The 19,610-nt window shown below is 43.4% G+C and overlaps 1 protein-coding gene across 2 annotated transcripts in view; it reads left to right on the plus strand.

Annotated features, from left to right (window-relative positions):
- The window catches only part of TMEM131 (transmembrane protein 131), a 177,336-nt gene that overhangs the window by 34,911 nt on the left and 122,815 nt on the right, over window positions 1–19,610 (plus strand). For both annotated transcript variants that reach the window (XM_050931968.1, XM_050931969.1), the window contains exon 3: window positions 13,074–13,114. In XM_050931968.1, the coding sequence (XP_050787925.1) occupies window positions 13,074–13,114 (41 nt within the window). The remainder of the gene's footprint in view (window positions 1–13,073; window positions 13,115–19,610) is intronic.

The following is a 19,610-nucleotide window of genomic DNA, read 5'->3' on the forward strand; positions in this document are numbered from 1 at the left end:
CCACTCCCCTGGAGCGCTGCTTTACTGCATTATACCAAATTCATGTTATATCGGGCCACGTTATATTAGGGTAGCGGTGTAGTGTATGAAAATTATAGGAATTAAAACCACTTTGAAGAAAATTATAAGTAGGTTTAAAAAGAAATCTAAATCTGGGAAGTGGTGGTAGTTTAGGAGCTTTCTCCATCCTTTTCTACTAGCTTATCAACCAGTGGGAACAGGACAGTCCAACAAATTTGTGATTCCAACTCCTTCTGAGGCTTGGTTCTGACCAAGTTGTTACAGTATTGGCTGAGTCCCTCTTGGGGGACAGTCACCAGATTGTGTTAATTGGACACAACCTTTGGATCCCACATGCATCCAAGACCGCTGGATCAGGGCAGAATCCAGGCAGTGTCTTGTTGTGTAGGGTTCACTCCTAAGTGCAGACTCCGTGTATGAAACCCTTCCTTGGGATGTGAGACTCCAGAGTCCAACTGCCTTAGGCCCTAAAACCAGTGTTAAACCTCCCAGACTTCCTGAGTCACTTATATGTGCTCCTCCAGAATCTCCTTCTTATAGGCATTCTGGTTTATAGTTTCCATCTTCAGGGACATATGGCAGGTAAAGTTAAGGAACACAGACTTTGCACAGGAGCTTTTTAAACACATGCACATTTTACTGTTAGTACAGGAGAGTTACAGATCTATGCAAAATAACAAATACCTGAATGCAATTCCCTCTTCTTGTCCTCACCATTGAGTCTCACAACAAAGGGAAATAAACCTTTTCCCTTCCCCCCTCCAGGTGTTCCTGGAGAGACGCACAGAAGCAAGCTCCATGAATCTAAACAGAGGGATTCCACCCTCCTCATTTCCAGCCTTGGAAAACAGAAGTACTAATCTCTCTTTCTCCCTCACCCAGAGGGAATGCAAAGTCAGGCTAGTAAATCTAACACACACAGATTTCCCCCTGACTTCTTCCTCCCATCAATTCCCTGGTGAGCACAGACTCAATTCCCTGGAGTTCCCCACTAAAGAAAAACTCCAACAGGTCTTAAAAAGAGAGCTTTATGTAAAAAGAAAGAAAAATACATAAAAATGGTCTCTCTGTATCAAGGTGACAAATACAGGGTCAATTGCTTAAAAGAAATATGAATAAACAGCCTTATTCAAAAAGAATACAATTCAAAGCACTCCAGCAACTATAGACATGTAAATACAAAAAGAAAAACAATAGAAACCTTACTGCCTTACTATATTGTACTTACAACTTGGAAACAGAAGATTAGAAAGCAGGAAACAGAAATCACTTCTCATAGCTGAGAGAGTGCAGGCAGAAGACCCTAGAACAAAGGACTCACACACAAAAAACCCTCCACCCAGATTTGAAAAAGTCTTGTTTCCTGATTGGTCCTCTGGTCAGGTGTTTCAGATTACTTTTTTTCAGGTGTAAGAGACATTAACCCTTAGCTATCTGTTTATGACAAGCCCATATTACCTTTTTTAGAATTCAGGGCCATGTTAGGAAGTTCCTATATCTGATTAGAAATGTGAATTTCTGAATCACTTTGTTTACCAGGGTAAGCAATATTTTATCTATCAGTTTTAGACACTTCAAGGTGAAAATCATGCATTTTTATTTTTGAGATGCATACTGCTAGGTCAGAAATCTTTTGGGGGGAACTTTCATACATGTGCATGGAAAGTTCAGGTTCATTAGTACGTATACCAATAAGACAGGAGAAATGTTCTGAGAACTGGTGCACATCTCAAATGCATTGAAATAAAAGGCTCCTTTTGGGAGCTGCAGGTGCTCAGCAATTATGATAATCAGGTCTCTTTTATTTAGCTGTCTAAAAGCAGATACTAGTGTTAGAAAAATTCAGCTATAGAACATAAGACTATTAAATATAGTTGCCACTATCCTACCACTTTTCCAGAGACATCTTGTTGAAAAAGTCCAATGCTTGGAGTCAAACAGAGGGTTGAATATGCATCCTTTTAAATGTTGGTTTATTTTGTAGTCTGAAACCTTGAATCAGGGACTCATACAGATGCCCTTTTATTAAATTACATCTTGTGATATTGTGAAAATATTTTCCATTACTTTAAAAAAACCTGCAAAAGTTTCCTGATGGGGGAGCATTTTGCCTGGGATATTGGTGTTGGAGTCTCTATTACTTGCTCTCCAGTATTCTGGAGACATTCAAGTGGAGAAGTGTCAAAAAATGACTTCTACAGTGATTTGTTCTGGAGACAGTGTGATGAAGCATGTGAATATTTTGAGTCTTAGCTCTTGAGCTCTTCCAGAAAGCTTAAGCATTGCAAGTGCCAGGTCAATGAATTTTTTTGCTGTTCCTTTGTAAATGCTGTGACTAACATTGCAATGGGCTAGTGAGGCCAGAAATAATATTCTTATGGTACTCGCAAGCTTACAAATCATACTAGTAAAACCTATAATTTCCTGAGGCTTCAGATGTATTTCTTCTTATGGACACAAGATTGCAGTCCCCCCGAATGCATCATTTGAAGCTTATTGGAAAGTAAGCTCTTCCAGAAGAACCTGTTACTAATACAATCACCACTGAGGAAACAAAGATTTCAGTAAAGATAGATTGTAGATAATCTGTTTAGCTGTTTTGGAGTTACGTTAGCAGGAAGGGGAGAGACTTCATTTTTAAAAGCAAAAACGAGAGGAAACTCTCTGACAAGTCATAAGCTTCTAGTGCCCTTTAACTAGATATAAAGCCAGGAACTCTGGAATTATTATATTAAATCTAAAGCCAGGAACTCTGGAGACTTGCAGCTGTGGTTCCAACACCAACCTTAATTCTACCCCATATTCCAACCACTCGCTAGTTTTAGGCCAGATACCACCTTACTTTGCCCACTTTTCTTCTTCTGATCCACAGTCCCACTATGAGCCAGAGACTAACATTTTACAGCTTGAGATCTGACTACTTATTCCTCTCCATATGGTGTGCTCCAGTTTACCAGTACATAAGCTGGAAGCCCCACTAGTCTTTCCTCGTATATCCTCTTGATAACAGCTGGAAGACTCACCTTCTGTATGCATTTCAGAGAACTAGCCCTATTCTATTCACTCTACCTATACTGCCGGTCTGTGTAACAAAGCAGGGACTTCCCATCACCTCAAAGAAGAGATAGGGGAGCAAGTCTACATCGAGGCCCTGCTCGGCAGCTTCCTAGTGCCCCCAACATTTCACTGCTAACTCTTACTTACTCCACCCCTAATTAGGTCACTTTCAGTTATGATGTAAGCTGATGCTTCAGCTGCTCCTCTTCCCTTCAATCTGAGTCCTGCATATTGCTGATGACCCTCTCCCACATTGGGCCTGATTCTTAGCCTGCTTTGGAGTTCACCTGACCACCTCTACCTATATAGAGTGAAAGGGTGGATTTACGATAAGTACAACTAAAGTCTGTTTCTCTGCAATTCATGTATTACTCTTGGGGGAATTCTGTGCCAAAAATTATGTGCACAATATTTTAAAATTCTGCGTATTTTATTTGTCAAAATAAGACAGTATAATCACACCAGTTCCAATTATTTTTGATTTATTTCAAAATACCTGTCAGCAAGTATGGTTGCAACAATACAGGCGATAAAAAAAGATTCAGGAAGTGGTTTTTGACCAATAGATTCCTTAGTAGGCATATTACTCAGTTCTGTATTAATAATTAATTATTAACTACAATACAGAACCATATTTCTCACACCCTTCAGAAGCAGTGCAAAGGCTTGGTGGAGTCAGGGGTAACGGAGGTGCTGAGGGAGACGGAAGTAATTGCTGGGGAGGATCCTGGGTTATGAACTTGGAGGGTTCTTGAGTATGGGTGGGAAAAGTATGGAACAGGTGTTTTTTCAGTGTGGAGGTGGGGAGGAATTGTTAGCGAGTTTCCCCCATGCAACTCTGGCTGACCCTTAGCCTCTCCAATTGTCAGGCACAGCTGACCCTGTCCCAGTGTATCCCTGCACCCCCTTAACCAGCCCTTCTCCCATGTGGCCCTGCACCCCCATCCCCATGTCTCTGTGCCCCCACTCAGCCATCCCTATTTGCCCATGTGGCCCTGGACCCTCTCCCCGTCACCCTGTTGCCCACCACTTCCTTCCCCACTGTGGCCCTGTGCCTCCCCTCCCATTCAGCCCCTGCCCCCAGTCTGTCCTCCACCACTAACACTTATGAGCCCCTATCTGTGACCGCCCGAAGCACAGCAGTCAGGCAGCTTTCGGTGACGTGCCTGCAGGAGGTCCGCTGGTCCTGCACCTTTGGCGTACCCACCGCTGAATTTCCGCTGAAGTCGCAGGACCGGTGGACCTCCTGCAGGCATGCTGCCAAAGGCTCCGTGACTGCTGCCCTCAAGATGACTGGCATACTGCTCCCCCCCTCATTCCCCAGGCACATGCTTGGTGCACTGGTGCCTTGAGCCGCCCTTGCTCCCCCTCCCAGCAGTCCCATGTGCCCCATGCTGTCTTTCTCCCCATATCCCCTCTCTTCTGACCTGGGCTGACTGGCGCTGTGAAGAAGGCACTGCAGCCTCTTTCTCTTCGCTATGGTAGCTGGGGCTGGCTGGGGATTGGCTGCTCTGTTCTAGTACCACAGTGCCCTCTGGTGGGCAAAATGCATAACTGCAGCAACTTCCCAGTAGAAGTTATTTTCGGCAGGGAAAAAAAATATGCATGGCACATTAATTATGTGCATGCAAAGTGCCGCAAAATTACCCCAAGAGTAATATATGCACAGGAGTATATTTAAATGTGGTATGGCAACTGGTGAAAGTCTCTAGCTTGAAGGTGGATGATGGGCAGAGGCTGATGGGGCTGATTTATGATTGATGTTAGAAACTTAATAGCAAATCTAGTTTCTAGAATTCTGAAACAATAACATTCTCTCTTAAAAGATAGTATCATCTTAAGCTTTATTTAGCCATAAAATGTCAGCTCTAATTTTTAACAGGTTCCAGTAGTGTCCATTCATTAAGTCAGCGACCATTACAACCAAAACCTACTTGGTTACCTTTATAAGATTAACAATTTTTCTCTCATTTCACCTAGACTTAAGAATTCATTTCCCACTAAATTACTTTTTTGTTTGGGAGGCATAGCTGCTAAAAGTAAAGATGAACACATCTTGGAATTGTTCAGAACTAAAACTATTGTGGAGTAAAACTTTTTTGTATTTTCTAGATGGTAAACTTCAAATTCTGCCTTTTGAGCTAATCTTGGAGGAAACAAGTGTCCCATTAATTGACAAGCAGTTAATATTAGTTTGTGCAAAGATGCCTATCATGAGGTGGACGTTGCAATAAAACTACTGCTGCAGAAGACTGACTAAAAGGAGCCTTTTATTTCTAAGTGAAAGAAGAGATGTGTGTCCAGAAATGACATGGTCAGGTTTGCTAAATGTCATTCATTTACTATGCAACTTATAGAAACTTGCATACATTTTATTATTTTTAACCTTGACCAGGTGCAAACTTCATCCTGGACTGTGCTAACTTTGCCATTGTAATTACATTTTATAATTACCTTTCCTCCTATGTAGATGAGATTTGACAAATTTTTCCTTTAAGTTTTTTATGCTAATGTTACACTCTCATTGATCTCTTTCAAGAAAGAGGGATATATTTTGTATGTACTGTAGAAGTGTGTGTGATAGGGCACAATATTTGTTTCAACTTAGCACTGCCTTTCCTTTGAAGTGTGGATTGGGAAGGAATAACTGATACATAGTTTTAGTTCTTGGCAGTCATGCACACAGCTGGTGGAGAGATGGACCAAGTCAGACAGGAAAAAGAGCATGCCAAGCTCCAACACAGAACACCCACAAATTCATTTGATGCTGGAAGAAAAAAATTGTCTAAAAAGAGAGTATGTAATTGAAAAGCCTTGTCTTATGCATCTGTATATATTATGGATTTTGCAGGACTACGTAGATTACTAATCAGTTTTATGTAATACCAATTACAGAAGCTGCCACATCAGTTTTGCATTTGCTTTAGTTGTGCAATGATTTAGTTATGCTCATGAGCTGTTCACGTTGCCTTGGTGTCATTTTACCTTAGTTCACCTTGATTTCAAAAGAATCATTGAGATTTGAATCTCATTTTACATGTATTACATTTAACCTAGGTAGTGAAATAGGCAAAAGAACACTTTTCTGTATAAATGTCAATCTTAGTGATCTTTTTTTTTGCTTCCTTTTTACAATTTTAATACACTGAGAATCTGTTTAGTGTTCTGTTTAGTGATATACAGTGTTTATGATATGTCTTCATGTATGAAGCATCAATCTTTTAAATTTAGTTTTAAAGCATAAGGGGTGTTTGTGTGTATATAGTGTGTGTGTGTGTGTGTGTGTGTGTGTGTGTGTGTGTATATATATATATATATATATATATATATATATATATATATATATATATATATATATATATATATATATATATAATATAGCCATTTAATCACTACTGGAGTAGAAGACATGGCAGTAGCTGCAGAAGTACTTATTATTCAGTAGTTCAAATAAGTTGAAGGAACATTTCCATTTATTCCTCTATGTTCAGAAGTTTAATTCTAGCCAACGTTTGCTTCTGGCTGCAAATTGGTCTAAAAGATCTTGGTTCAAGACTGACAACAAGTGTCTTGTTTAAGTTTAGAAATTGTGGGAGGTTTTTGGAAAAACTTTTTCACTAGGAGGGTGGTGAAGCACTGGACTGGGTTATCTAGTTGGGGATCAGTCCTGCTTTGAGCGGGGGGGTTGGACTAGATGGCCTCCTGAGGTCCCTTCCAACCCTGATATTTTATGATTCTATGACAGGTTGGTCTTGGAGATTATCTCCAAGGGTTACTTGATCCATTTCACATCCCTCCCTTCTCATGAGAGACTCTTAACTCATGATCTATTTCCTGACTTATGTCTAGGGGCCATGGTACTAGTCCCTACTCACCTCAAAGGCAAGGGGTTTTATTCCAGACATTTCTTGATCCCCAAGAGAAAGGGAGGTTGGAGACCCATACTAGATGTAAGGGCACTAAACAGATATGTGAAGGCACAGAAGTGCAAGATGGTTACACTAGCCGTCATTTATTCCATCTCTGGAGCAAGGAGATTGAAAAGTGGAAGTAGACATCTTGTAGGCTGAGGGCCGAGAATCAATCTGACCATCTTACAGGAGATTCCTCTGATTTACCTTTGGGTGGGACCATTGTCCATATAGAATGCTCCCATTCGACCTCGTCCGCACCCAGGATATTCTCCCAGGTCCTTCTGTTGTAGTGACATATCTACGAACATTAGGCATTGTCCAGGTATGGGTAAATAACAACTGCATTCTCAAGGTTCATTCCTTCGAAGATGCCCTGCAAGCCACCCAGAGGACCATGCACATATTTGTGCAACTGGACCTACACCTCAATAAACAGAAACCAACCTTGACGCCCATATGTCTGGAGTTTATTGGGACTTAACTTGTCGGAATGTAAGTGAGAGCATTCCTTTTGCTGCACAGATTCAGCACCCTGATGAGTCTCATTGACAGTCTGGGTCAGCCCATCAACACCAGCCAAGAATTGCCTCTAGCTTCTCGGGCACATGGCATGCACATTTGTGATCCCACATGCACTTTTGACATGAGATGTTTACATACATGCCTCAGATCTGCCTACTCTCTGAACAAGGACAGGCTAAACAAGCTGCTGTTGATGCCCTCCAGGATCAAATGCTCCCTGCACTGATGGAAAGAACCATCCAACAGCCGTGCAGACGTCCCGTTCACTCAACCAACACTGATTTTAACAATATGCCTCTCTGATAAGCTGGGGAGCCCACCTAAACAACTGCAAAGTCCAGGGAAAGTGGCCTCCCACAGAATCGGTACTCCATATCAATCTTGGAATTAAGAGCTGTCAGAAATGTCAGTGCACACTTTCTCACACAAAAGTCATGACAGACAATATGGTGTGCATGTTTTACGTAAATCACCAAAGGGGTGCCAGATCACCTTCCTTTTCCGTGGAAGCACTGTAACTTTGGAATTCGTGCATCCACCACAATGTACTCATTTCAGCCGCTTACCTGCCAGGGGTACAAAATGTGACAGCAGACAGACCATCAGAATTTCTCATACAACTACGAATGGGAGATGAACCCAGCAGTACTTCATGGCATATTCAGCCTATCGGGAACCCTGACAATAGACCTGTTTGCTACTTACTGCAACAAGAAATGTCTGCTACTGCTCTAGAGCTGAACTGGGGAAACGGTCTCTAGGAGATGTTCTTATCTTCCCATGGTGCAGGGAGCAGCTACATACCTTTCCTCCATTTCCTCTCATGTCAAAGGTGCTATTAAGGTTACGGAAGGACAGAACAAAAGTCATACTGATTCCCTCTACTTGGCTGAGGCAAGTGTGGTACCCACACTTTGGACAGCTGGCAGTGTGTCCTCCAATTCATCTTCAGTCCATTTGTCATGTGCTCTCCCAAAATGACAAGTGGATCCTTCACTTCAACCTACAGATCCTCTAGCTCCAGGCTTGGCACCTTCATAGTTCCAAAACTTAAAAAGCAAACGCTCTGAGGAGGTGAAAGAAGTGTTACTGCGCATTAGGAAATTGACAACTCCTCTCACTTACCCGCAGAAGTGGAAATTATTCCAAATTTGGTGCAATTCCAAACAAATAGCTCCGATATCTTCCTCTCTCCTCTTGATCCTAGATTATACTCTAGACCTCAAAAGGACTGGTCTCTATCTTAGCTTACTTAAAGTACATCTAGCAACCATAATTCATCCTTACACCATCAGTTGGATGGATGCTGAGTATTTGCCCATCCAACAAACATGTTCTTCCAGGGCATGGGAAATGTCTTCCTGCACATTAGACCACTCACTCCAATGTGGGATCTCAATCTAGCTCTGAAAACCCTAGCTAGACCACCCTTTGAACCTATAGCCACTTGCTTTCTCCTACACCACGTAGGTGCTGGAACTGGGGGTGGTTCTGCCGCCCCCCCCATCTTGAAGTAGTGTAATAACCCAAATACATGGTTTCCGCCTTCACTATCCTTACTATAAAAATTGTTCCAGCACCACTGCCTGTCCATGAAGGTAGCATTTCTTGAGGGCATGACTCAGCATGATGAATAGGGGAAATAGCGGCATCTATGGTGCAGCCACTGTTCAGTCTTTTTTTAAAGACAAAATCACCCTGTGGCAACACCCGAAATTCCTCCCCAAGATAATCTTGTCCTTCCCTGTGAACCAGTTCATTCACCTCCCTACCTTTTCCCCAAAACCACATCGTGACAACAGGGAGGCAATACTTCATACACTTGGTGTTAGGAGATCCTGAGTGTTTTATGTGGACAGAACTAAGGACTTTAGGAAGTCTCCTAAACTCTTCCTTTCGTTCATGGAAACACACAAAGGTTATGCAATATCAACTGAAAGACTCCAAATTGCTCTCCAGTTGCATTAACCACTGTTCCCATGTGTGTAACCTAACCCAATCAGGAATCTGCACAAACTCAATGAGATCCATTTTTACCTCGGTCACATTTGTTAAAGATGTCCTCGTCTTAGAAATCTGCAGGGCAGCCTTTGCCCATACTTTCAAGAAACGCTACATGATCACTCAAGACTCAGCCTCTGATGCCATCTTTGGCTACACAATATTATTGTCTATAATAGACTGCACTCTGAAGCCCCAGCCCTCCATGGGGGATACTGCTGTGAAGTCACCTACAGAGGATCACCCATTGGGACACTACTCAAAGGGGAAGTTACTCACCTTGTGCTGTAATAACGGTTCTTCAAAATGTGTCCCTATGGGTGCTTCACAACCCACCCTCCTCTCTTCTACTTTGGAGTTCTTGATGAGGGGTTCTGTAGTAGAGAGGGAACTGAGGGTGGTTTGCCCATGCAGTGCTAGATAGCCATGAGGGAGAGCTCATTTGCGGGCAGAAAAGACACTGCTACCTAAATTCTCTGATTTGAGGCGCAGGGGCGCAGATAAACCCACAGTGGTGCACCCATAGAGAGAGACATCTCAAAAAACCATTGTTACTGCACAAGGTGAGTAACTTCCTTCTCTGGGTTCTATCCCAAACTGTTCGTCAGTATGACTACAGACTAGTCAGCATCTCTGTACTTCAGTTCATCATTGATGATGATAATTTTAACACTCCATAGATATAAGTGATGCTTAGCTAAAGCCTTTGAATAGAAGATAATATAATGTTGATGGTGCTGTTAAATGGAATCAAGTTTGTATAATGCTTGGACTGATACTATCCTATTGCCCAGATCTCTAGGACAAGCAGAAGTGCTTTCTGAACTGTTGTCAATTTTCCTTCCTTCTGGACAGGGTGCAGTAGAGGACTTGTGGTTGGGTTGAGTATCTAGCACAACAGCTCTGTACTGCCAGTCACAGAAAAGGGTGGCTATGCATGTGCTTCCTCAGGAGCAGAGGAAGAAAAGGACCTGAGGGAACAGCAGAACACCTGCTGGTCATTGTGGAAGGGGATAGGTCTAGCTGATGTCACCCAGACAAATTATGCCTTGGAAGAGTGGGGTAGGGGACTACGAGCGAATGTTCTGCTGGGCTTACCTGTTGCTAAGCCTTTTATCTGAATGGGTTGTCTATTAGCATTTTGATTAGACATCTCTTAATGGGGAGGGGGAAGACAGATGGGATCTGGGCTTTCAGCAACAATTTAAATTTTCTAGCCAAGCCTGAGTAAGCTGTGTACTGATTCTTAGAGCCTTTCAGACATCGTAGCTCAGAGTTTAGTTTGATTTGGTTTTGAAAGAGAGAATAAATCTTACAAACTCTAAGGGCTTGTCTACATCAGAAAGTTGCAGCGCTGGTGAGGGAGTTACAGCGCTGCAACTTTGAAGGTGTACACATCTGCAGGGCACCACCAGCGCTGCAACTCCCTGTTTGCAGCGCTGGCCGTACTCCCGTTTTGTCTCGGGTGTAGAGGATCCAGCGCTGGTGATCCAGCGCTGGTAATCCAATGTAGACACTTACCAGCGCTTTTCTTGACCTCCGTGGAAGGAGGAGGAAGCCTCTGGTAATCAAGCTGGTCTCCTTTTCCGGTTTGCTCTCTCGTTCCCGGAGCCCAGAGCAAGCAGGTCTCCTTCCCTGCGGTTTGCTGGGTGGCTCCGGGAACGCGAGAGCAAACCGCGGCGAAGCGGGTCTCCTTTCCCGGTTTGCTCTCTCGTTCCCGGAGCCCAGAGCAAGCAGGTCTCCTTCCCTGCGGTTTGCTGGGTGGCTCCGGGAACGCGAGAGCAAACCGCGGCGAAGCGGGTCTCCTTTCCCGGTTTGCTCTCGCGTTCCCGGAGCCCAGAGCAAGCAGGTCTCCTTCCCTGCGGTTTGCTGGGTGGCTCCGGGAACGCGAGAGCAAACCGCGGCGAAGCGGGTCTCCTTTCCCGGTTTGCTCTCGCGTTCCCGGAGCCCAGAGCAAGCAGGTCTCCTTCCCTGCGGTTTGCTGGGTGGCTCCGGGAACGCGAGAGCAAACCGCGGCGAAGCGGGTCTCCTTTCCCGGTTTGCTCTCTCGTTCCCGGAGCCCAGAGCAAGCAGATCTCCTTCCCTGCGGTTTGCTGGGTGGCTCCGGGAACGAGAGAGCAAACCGCGGCGAAGCGGGTCTCCTTTCCCGGTTTGCTCTCGCGTTCCCGGAGCCCAGAGCAAGCAGATCTCCTTCCCTGCGGTTTGCTGGGTGGCTCCGGGAACGAGAGAGCAAACCGCGGCGAAGCGGGTCTCCTTTCCCGGTTTGCTCTCGCGTTCCCGGAACCCCCCTTGAAGCCGCCCAACAGCGCTGCAGTGTGGCCACATCTAACACCACTTGCAGCGCTGGTTGCTGTAAGTGTGGCCACTCTGCAGCGCTGGCCCTATACAGCTGTACTAATACAGCTGTAACAACCAGCGCTGCAAAACTTTAGATGTAGACATGGCCTAAGACCACAACTGTATAGTACAAAGGTAGTTATTTTTTGCCAGTAAAGTACATAGTAGTTCAATTTGTCAACCAACCCAAAGTATGCTGTCTAGTAAAATAAACTACAGTATGATTCCTTGTTGCTGGAAAGCACAATTTGATTAAACTTTAGGAGACAAGTTGCATCTGTAATATTTCAAGATGTTTGTTGTGTGTGTTTTTTTTAAAGCTTGTTAGCTGGTACCAGAGTCTAGCAAGTGAATTTGCAAATAAATCCTTGACTGACTTATGATCTAGTTTGCCATTTTTTGCACCAATTGCAGTCCAATAAAACCAAAAGATTTAAAAACAAAAAACCCACCCTCAAAATTTTTGAAAACTATGGATACGCAAAAGGGAAAAGAGTATTCTGACATCCTGGTTTAATGGAAGCATTAATCAAATACTGAGATTTGTAAAGCAAAAATTCACAGTTCCTTAATACTCCAGTATTTTTGCTTTTCAAAGACTGTATCCTTAAAAGGACTCCATAACAAGTTTTGTTTTGGGATTATCTGTAGTATATTACTTTTAGTGGTTAAATGTTCTTTTAAAACTTGATTTCTGATGTAGTATTGGAAACTTTAAAGCTCAATCCTATTTGCTAACTGAACTTTCTGTCAATTTCTGCAACTTGTTTGACTTTCGTTTGATTTATAGAATGCCATTCATAAACGTTTCTTACCCCCACGTTAACTCTTGGTAGGTTAGAGGTGCCTACTTTCCTCTTCTGGCCCATAAAATGTTGCCCTTTCTGATTTTTTTTTTCCTCCTCCCTTTTCAATCTTCCTGAACTGCTACATACCTCATAGTTTTCCATGTTCCTAAGATTTCAGGAATCATTACTAACCGCTTGATTTCTGAATTGCAGGGTGCTTTGGTGTGTGTTAGTTGCTTGATTTGTTGATATCCTTGGAGGTAGACAGTTGGCAGATACTGACGTGGACTTCCTGCCCCAGACTCAGAACTTCCCTTGTCTTTTAAAAGACTGTTCTAATTACTGTACTTGTTAGCATTGTATTTTTTAATATGGAAAACATATATTTTATATCAGCCATTGCAACCTTAACTGTTCATTCTTCTTGTTACAGACCGACACAAGTATTGGCCTCAGTTCATATCAACAGAAGAGGTAAGGTGTGTTCCAAAGTAAGATGTTCACTTTTAATAAATTCCCCACTGGGGAATTTGTGATTCTTGATGTCCAAAAAAAAAAAAAAGACTGTTTTTGTGCAAGTCACTGTTAGAAGTAAGAAGGCTTAAATCCAAATATTGTAATCTTTCATTTAGTAATCCATTCAAATTTCATGTCTGCTATATATAGAAATTTTAGTTGGCTAATGTTTAAATACTAAACATTCTAATGTTTAGTAAACATCCTGTTAATGAGCATCTCACTTCATGTATTTGGAACAAGTGAGAAAGAAAGAACACCCTTTTTTACCCATGAAAAACAATTCAGTTGAGTCAGTTTTCTGTTGTGTTAGTGAACACCTCTGCCATTGGGAGAGTCCTGTGTATGTAACTCACAAAGAAGAAAAGAGCAGCACCACATTAACATGGAAAAATTAGGCTGAATATCTTGGCGAATGTCTTAACAATTAGATTTCTGAGCTTGGGGAATAAAGTGATGGAAGCTCAGTAGCTTAGGACTCTTGGAGCTACACTGAACAAAAGACTAATGTACATCAAGGAACAATCCTCCACAGCAGAGATGAGGCTTGACTGACTGACTCTGCCTATAGATTGTGTGTTCTGTTAAAGGTGACCTTGCAGGTAAAAGAGGTGTAGTCCTCTTTGCTGTTTTATGATGATTAAAAGCCTGAAAAACTTTTTAAAAAGTGTTCTTATCTGTCCTGCATTTTAAAGACTCTGTGGGTTACTTGAGAACTTTGTATAACTATGACATCAAAGAATCAAAACAAGTGAAATGTGATTAATTGCAAAAAGTGGCTTATTCAAGCTGTTACATTTTAATACTTCTCTTCCTCTTGGGAAACATTCAAGAGGAAAAAGATGGTGGTAAAGATTCGGCGCCACTGCCCCTTCCATTAAAGGCTAAGAAAGTAGAGTCCAACCCATCTTTGACTTTTGGTGATCTTTTTTCTAGTAAAACCAGAATGATTTCCTTTAAAAGATTGAAGAAATCATAATTAAAAAAAGGAGTGTATGACTTTTTGGGTGGGGCTGGGGAACTACCTGTAGGATTTTTTTATGCATTATGCCTTTTGTTTCTTTATGGTCCTTTTTTATACATCTATATTTGACTTTAGAACGGTGGACAACATAAGTCCAGATAAGGGCCATGCACACAGTATTAAATACACTCTATAAAGCTTCCAAAAGGGAAAGGTTCATGATATCTTGTTTTAAATAGTGGTGATAAATAGATTACATAAAACTTCACATATTTTGCTGTACAAAATTACCATAGCAACTGCCGCACATCTGGGTTGTGATATATAGGATTGCATTGTTCTGACTCACAAGTTCTGTTCTTTTTAAAGAATCTTATATGCATGTGTTGTCCATCTTTATATTTTAAAAGTTGCATCTTTGAAGCTACAAGGAAAACTTTGATTTGGTCAGGGGAACAGATGAGGTGTCTGTAATAGGACTTTTCTCTTGCATGGTGTCATATTTATTCCTAAATCTCAGGGAGAACCCAGAAAATAAAAATGTACAGTACAGGTAATTACATAATCATTTACAAATACCTATGGGTAGGTCTGCTGTCAGCTTTCCCCCTTTACCCACCCTGGTCCACAGCCAACCCACTGCTGTGACCTCGCCATCCTCCCCCTCGAATGGGGATTTAAGAGGATTATAAAGGGGGGATTGATTCCCAGCCGTACCAGTCATAGAAGCCTCAAAACCCACTGTTTCTGCTCCCTTAAAGAATACCTCATTTAAATCCTTTACCAATCCATTTTATCTGATCACCCTATCCCTTCCCTATGGAATATCTGTGCTGGACATCTGCCCCAATGAGGCGCCAGCAATTAGCTTGGCTGCTTCCCCCATACCTAGCCGGATTCCTAGACATCTACTAATGCCCTTTTTTAGTATTGGCCAAAAGCGTGTCAGCTCCCAAATCTGACCGGTAAACCTCATTTTCCCCCCCTAAATTATTCTGGTGCCCCAAATGCTATACCAAGATGAGAAATTACTGACACCCCCTCCTCTCAATGCCATGTATGAATTTGGCCATCTCCCTGTTTACATCCCTCCTAGCCTTGTTGGCACAAGGGGGCTTCATTGCTTCCCACCATGCCCTGCATTGCAACATGACCAACGAAGTAATTTTTATTCCCAGAAGAAGTTCCAGGGTCCTCCTGAGGTCCCTCTTAGCTCTGAGCATTAAGTCCACTGCTTTACACGTTCCCAAATCTGGGAACAATGTATGCCCTCGCATCCTCCGCAGGGCAGGAGCTTGTCCCATAACATGCCTCTCCTCCCATGCTAGCTCAGGACTGCTTCACCACTGAGGCCCAGCTGTGAATCTCCAGACAACTTGGAAGCCTGCCTATGTGCCTAGTAACTAATACTGTGCCCGTAGAGCCACACCACCATCTGCGTGGCCCATCTGCCAGCATCTGGAATGCAAATACAAAGGAAAATTTGACATTGATTCTCCACCTGGGATCTCATGTACATTCTGTATGCTTTGGAATGTCAACATCCAATTCCCTGAATTACTGTAGCTCCCAAGCCCCTCTGGGCCACTGATGTTGCCGCCCTGATCCTGAATGAGTGGGAACCAAACTCGTGTGCCGGAAGCTTCAACCTAATCAGTCCTTATCTTAAAACTTGAATAAACCAGTATATTGTGAGGGGACTCCCATCATGTGAACCAAGAAGGACCTGGCCATCCAAGGCCTTATTACCATGTATGCCCTCACACCCTCCGCAGGGCAGATCCACCCTCCTGTAGAATAATAGGTTCACCCTGCCCGCATTGATCCATGTTCATCCTCCTCAACATTTATATCACTGATCATCCCTCCCAACATATAGCCCTCAGATCCAAAACCCTTCCAGAAGAATCCCTACCCCTAGGACCCAGGTACTAGTTCATATATCTTAAAAACTCCAAAAAAACACTACCAGAAATGCCTCCTTGAACAAGGCCATCTCTTGTCCACAAAGATATGTGGGCTTTAGGATCCATGTCAAATTCCTAAGTGTTATTAATAGTGATGGGGCAACATGTATTCTGTCTAGTGTTGGTGCTTCAAGATTACCAGGCTAGAAACCTCCGAACTAAAATCACATGACAAGAACCTTGGTAACCATTCAGCCTATTGACAAACATAAGGACCAGTAGGCAAGTGGAGATGGTTGATGAAGCTGGTTGCTAACACCATGTGCTGCAGCACCCATTCCTGTGTTGTAGGCCATATCAGTGCCAGGCCCTCCTGCTCCTGAAATTGCACAAAATCATTAAAACTTTTCTCATAGCACCATAATGTTCGCAGAACCACTGATCTGACAGCCATCATGTGCCAAGTTTCCTTAGTACCCGCAAATAAAATGTCATCTAAGTAATGCACTACCTGCCATAAACCAGTTTCCCACATCACTGACCAGTGTAACATTGCACTAAATTTCTCAAACGCCTAACAGGATATTGCCCAGTCCCCTGGGCATAGCTTTATCAAATTGTCCTTTGAAAGAGAAATCTAAAAGATTAAAGTCAGAAGGGTGCACCGTCAGCAACTGAAAAGCAGACGATACCGCAATTGGCCATCAGTGACCCTGGGCCACAATATCTAACCATGCACACAGTCTTTTCAATGGAGGAGTAGTGCATGGAACACAAGGCCAGGTCTAGTCCATCGTTAACTGAGCTACTCTGTGGTTCTGATAGGTGATGATATCACCTGTCTTAGGGACCAAGCCTAGGGGAGACTTTTTGTATTGTCTATATATGTAGAGGGTTGAATGGCCCTGCTGTCCTATTCTTTAATTGTTGTGCAATCTTTTTCTTTACAAATATAATCCATTCCCACTCAGGACTTCAAATTTTCGGCATCACATGACTTCTTTTGCTGGTAAAGGAGATAATAAACCCCACAAAAATGCCCCATCTGTCTTGTATAGGGTAATCCCAAAGGAGCATCTTTATAAACCTCCATCTTAGCCAGAGATGGTGCTTCTGTCCAGCCCCCATGTTCAGCTTGCCCCCCCACTCCTTCCTGTACGTTAGTCCCTAAACCCTGCTCCTGCCCCCAGGGATCTGCGGGCAGCACCTGACTTATCCCACATTCTGTTTCCTCACTGCAGCCTTCCCCAACTGCTGTGGCAATTGCGGGCTGTATAGGCCCCAAAGCATATTTTGCAAGCATGCTGAAATTTCCAGATGCTACGAAACACCTGCCTTCACTAAAATGTCATTATAAGATTCAGGCCTCTGGCGGGCATGCTGTGGAATGAATGGGCCACTGTCAGTGTGGAAACCAAGCCGCGTGGCGTCATCCATTCTAATCATATCACATGATATGGAATGTCCCACCGGATCCCAGGTTGTGTCACCACCCTCAACCCAGTCATAGTTAAACCAAGCTGTGCTCCTTAAAATAGTATGGTTTGATTTCTCCTGACTTCTTGTGAGGGAATGAGGGGTAAATGACCACCCTTCTCTCCCTTAAATCCTCCCTAGAGGAAAAGTGGGCTAGTTCCCTAAACCTCACCAGATTCCCCCCTATAGATACCCATGCAGCATGGGACAGAAGGGATTCACTTTCACACCCTGCCCCTGCAATCTCCAGCTGGTGTTGGTCACATTCATTCCTGCCAGCTTTGTTACTTTCCAGTCCTGCAATCCGTTCATAGTTTCATGCTGTCTGGAGTGGCTCACTGCCATGACTGCCAACCTCAGTGCAGATTGTCAAAAATCAGGGCAGAAACCTAAACTCGTTGTATGTTCTATAGTTAGATTTCACCAACCCAGTAACAAGTGTGAACTCCTAAAGCACTAAAACAGTCTTACCATGGAGTCACAAACAATCCCCCTCCCTTGGGCATTCCAGTCTGTGATAGATGGTCACTTTACACCAAAATTCACTAATAATAATTTGATTACTCCCAGTCCCAGAGGCCCAGCCACTTAACAAAGCTCAATTGTACTCAGATCTCAAACCAAAGACAATGCTTGTAGCCAATCCTGTAATAAACTAACTAAAGATTTATTAATTAAGAAAAGATATAATTATTTACAAGGTTAAAACTGGAGATGCACATGCACAAATGTATCCGAAGAAGTGAGCTGTAGCTCACGAAAGCTCATGCTGAAATAAATTTGTTAGTCTCTAAGGTGCAACAAGTACTCCTGTTCTTTTTGCGGATACAGACTAACACGGCTGTTACTCTGAAACACGCACAAATGAGTTAGTTTTAGATTTTAAAAGATAATAGAAACTTTTATGATCAGTTCCTATATGTCCTGTAGGGCAGACCCATGCCAGTCAGCATAGGCATCTCTCATGTTTAGGAATCTTTGCCTCTCAGAGTCCTGACAGCATACAGATCCCGGTTTCTCCTTGTCCATGGATTGTTAGTCCCTTCAGCCCAGAAACCAGGCTGATGGCATTTGTTCATGCACAGATCTCCTCTTCTTGGAGGGAGTGAGGCAGGCAATCAGCAAGGTTTATGTCCTGTGACACTACACAATGCCTTCTTTGCCTTCAGCGGGTCATCTTGTGTGCAGGATGAGCACTTTACCCTAAATAATGCCTTTTTCCTGTTTAGTATGTTACACTGACAGAGGTTTAAAATGCAAACACAAGATATAACTTTATACCATGAGATACGGGTATTATAAGTAGGATTAATCCATGCAGCATTCTATAAGCATTCCATAAAATCTAAGCACATTCTTATAACACTGATGCCTAACTATGTTAGGCGAGCCAGACTAGTTTCCAGCTATGCATTTGTCAGTGTTTAGTGAGGCCTTGGGCCTTGGCATGAGCTGGCTCCTGGTCTGCCAGCATCACTTAGTAAGCTTCGCAGTGCTGCAGAAACAGCTTGGGAAGCAACTACCTGGATGATTTGAATCAATTCTCTGTTAGCTCTGCCACATCTAAATGCAGCTAGTTCCCCACTAGGAGTGTTTGCTTCTCCCGGATTTACATTACTTCCCAATGGAGGGGAATCCATTTGGTGGGTAGGCAGGCCACTCTAGGATCTGCCAACCGCAGTCCTGGGTCCTCATGCAGCTAGGAGCCCACCCCCTGGGATTCTCATGGCCTCTCGAACACCACTCCATCCCCCCTGAGCTGGGGTTGGAACTCCTTCCCCTGTCTTCTCTAACACACCTGCTGTGGCCACCTTGTACCCATATCCACCTAACCTCGCTAGTCGGCTAAAATCCCACACTGATCTGTTTGAAACTTCCTCCTCTTCCCCTTCTGCTACAATACGCCTGCTTCTGCTGCTGCTCCTTGCTCCTCACTGTTCTCACTGGTCTGGTGTGGCTCCCAGCTGAGTGGGAAACTCCCTCCCCCTCTGTTATTGAATGCCTACTGCTACTGCTGTGGGCTAGAAGTGGCCGGGCTCTTCTCCCGACTTCCCTGTTCTCACGTGTGCCACCACATGGCACCATGAGAGAACAGTTTGCTGTGCTA

The sequence above is a fragment of the Gopherus flavomarginatus genome, chromosome 1, assembly GCF_025201925.1.
Source record: "Gopherus flavomarginatus isolate rGopFla2 chromosome 1, rGopFla2.mat.asm, whole genome shotgun sequence".
Taxonomy (NCBI): domain Eukaryota; kingdom Metazoa; phylum Chordata; order Testudines; family Testudinidae; genus Gopherus; species Gopherus flavomarginatus.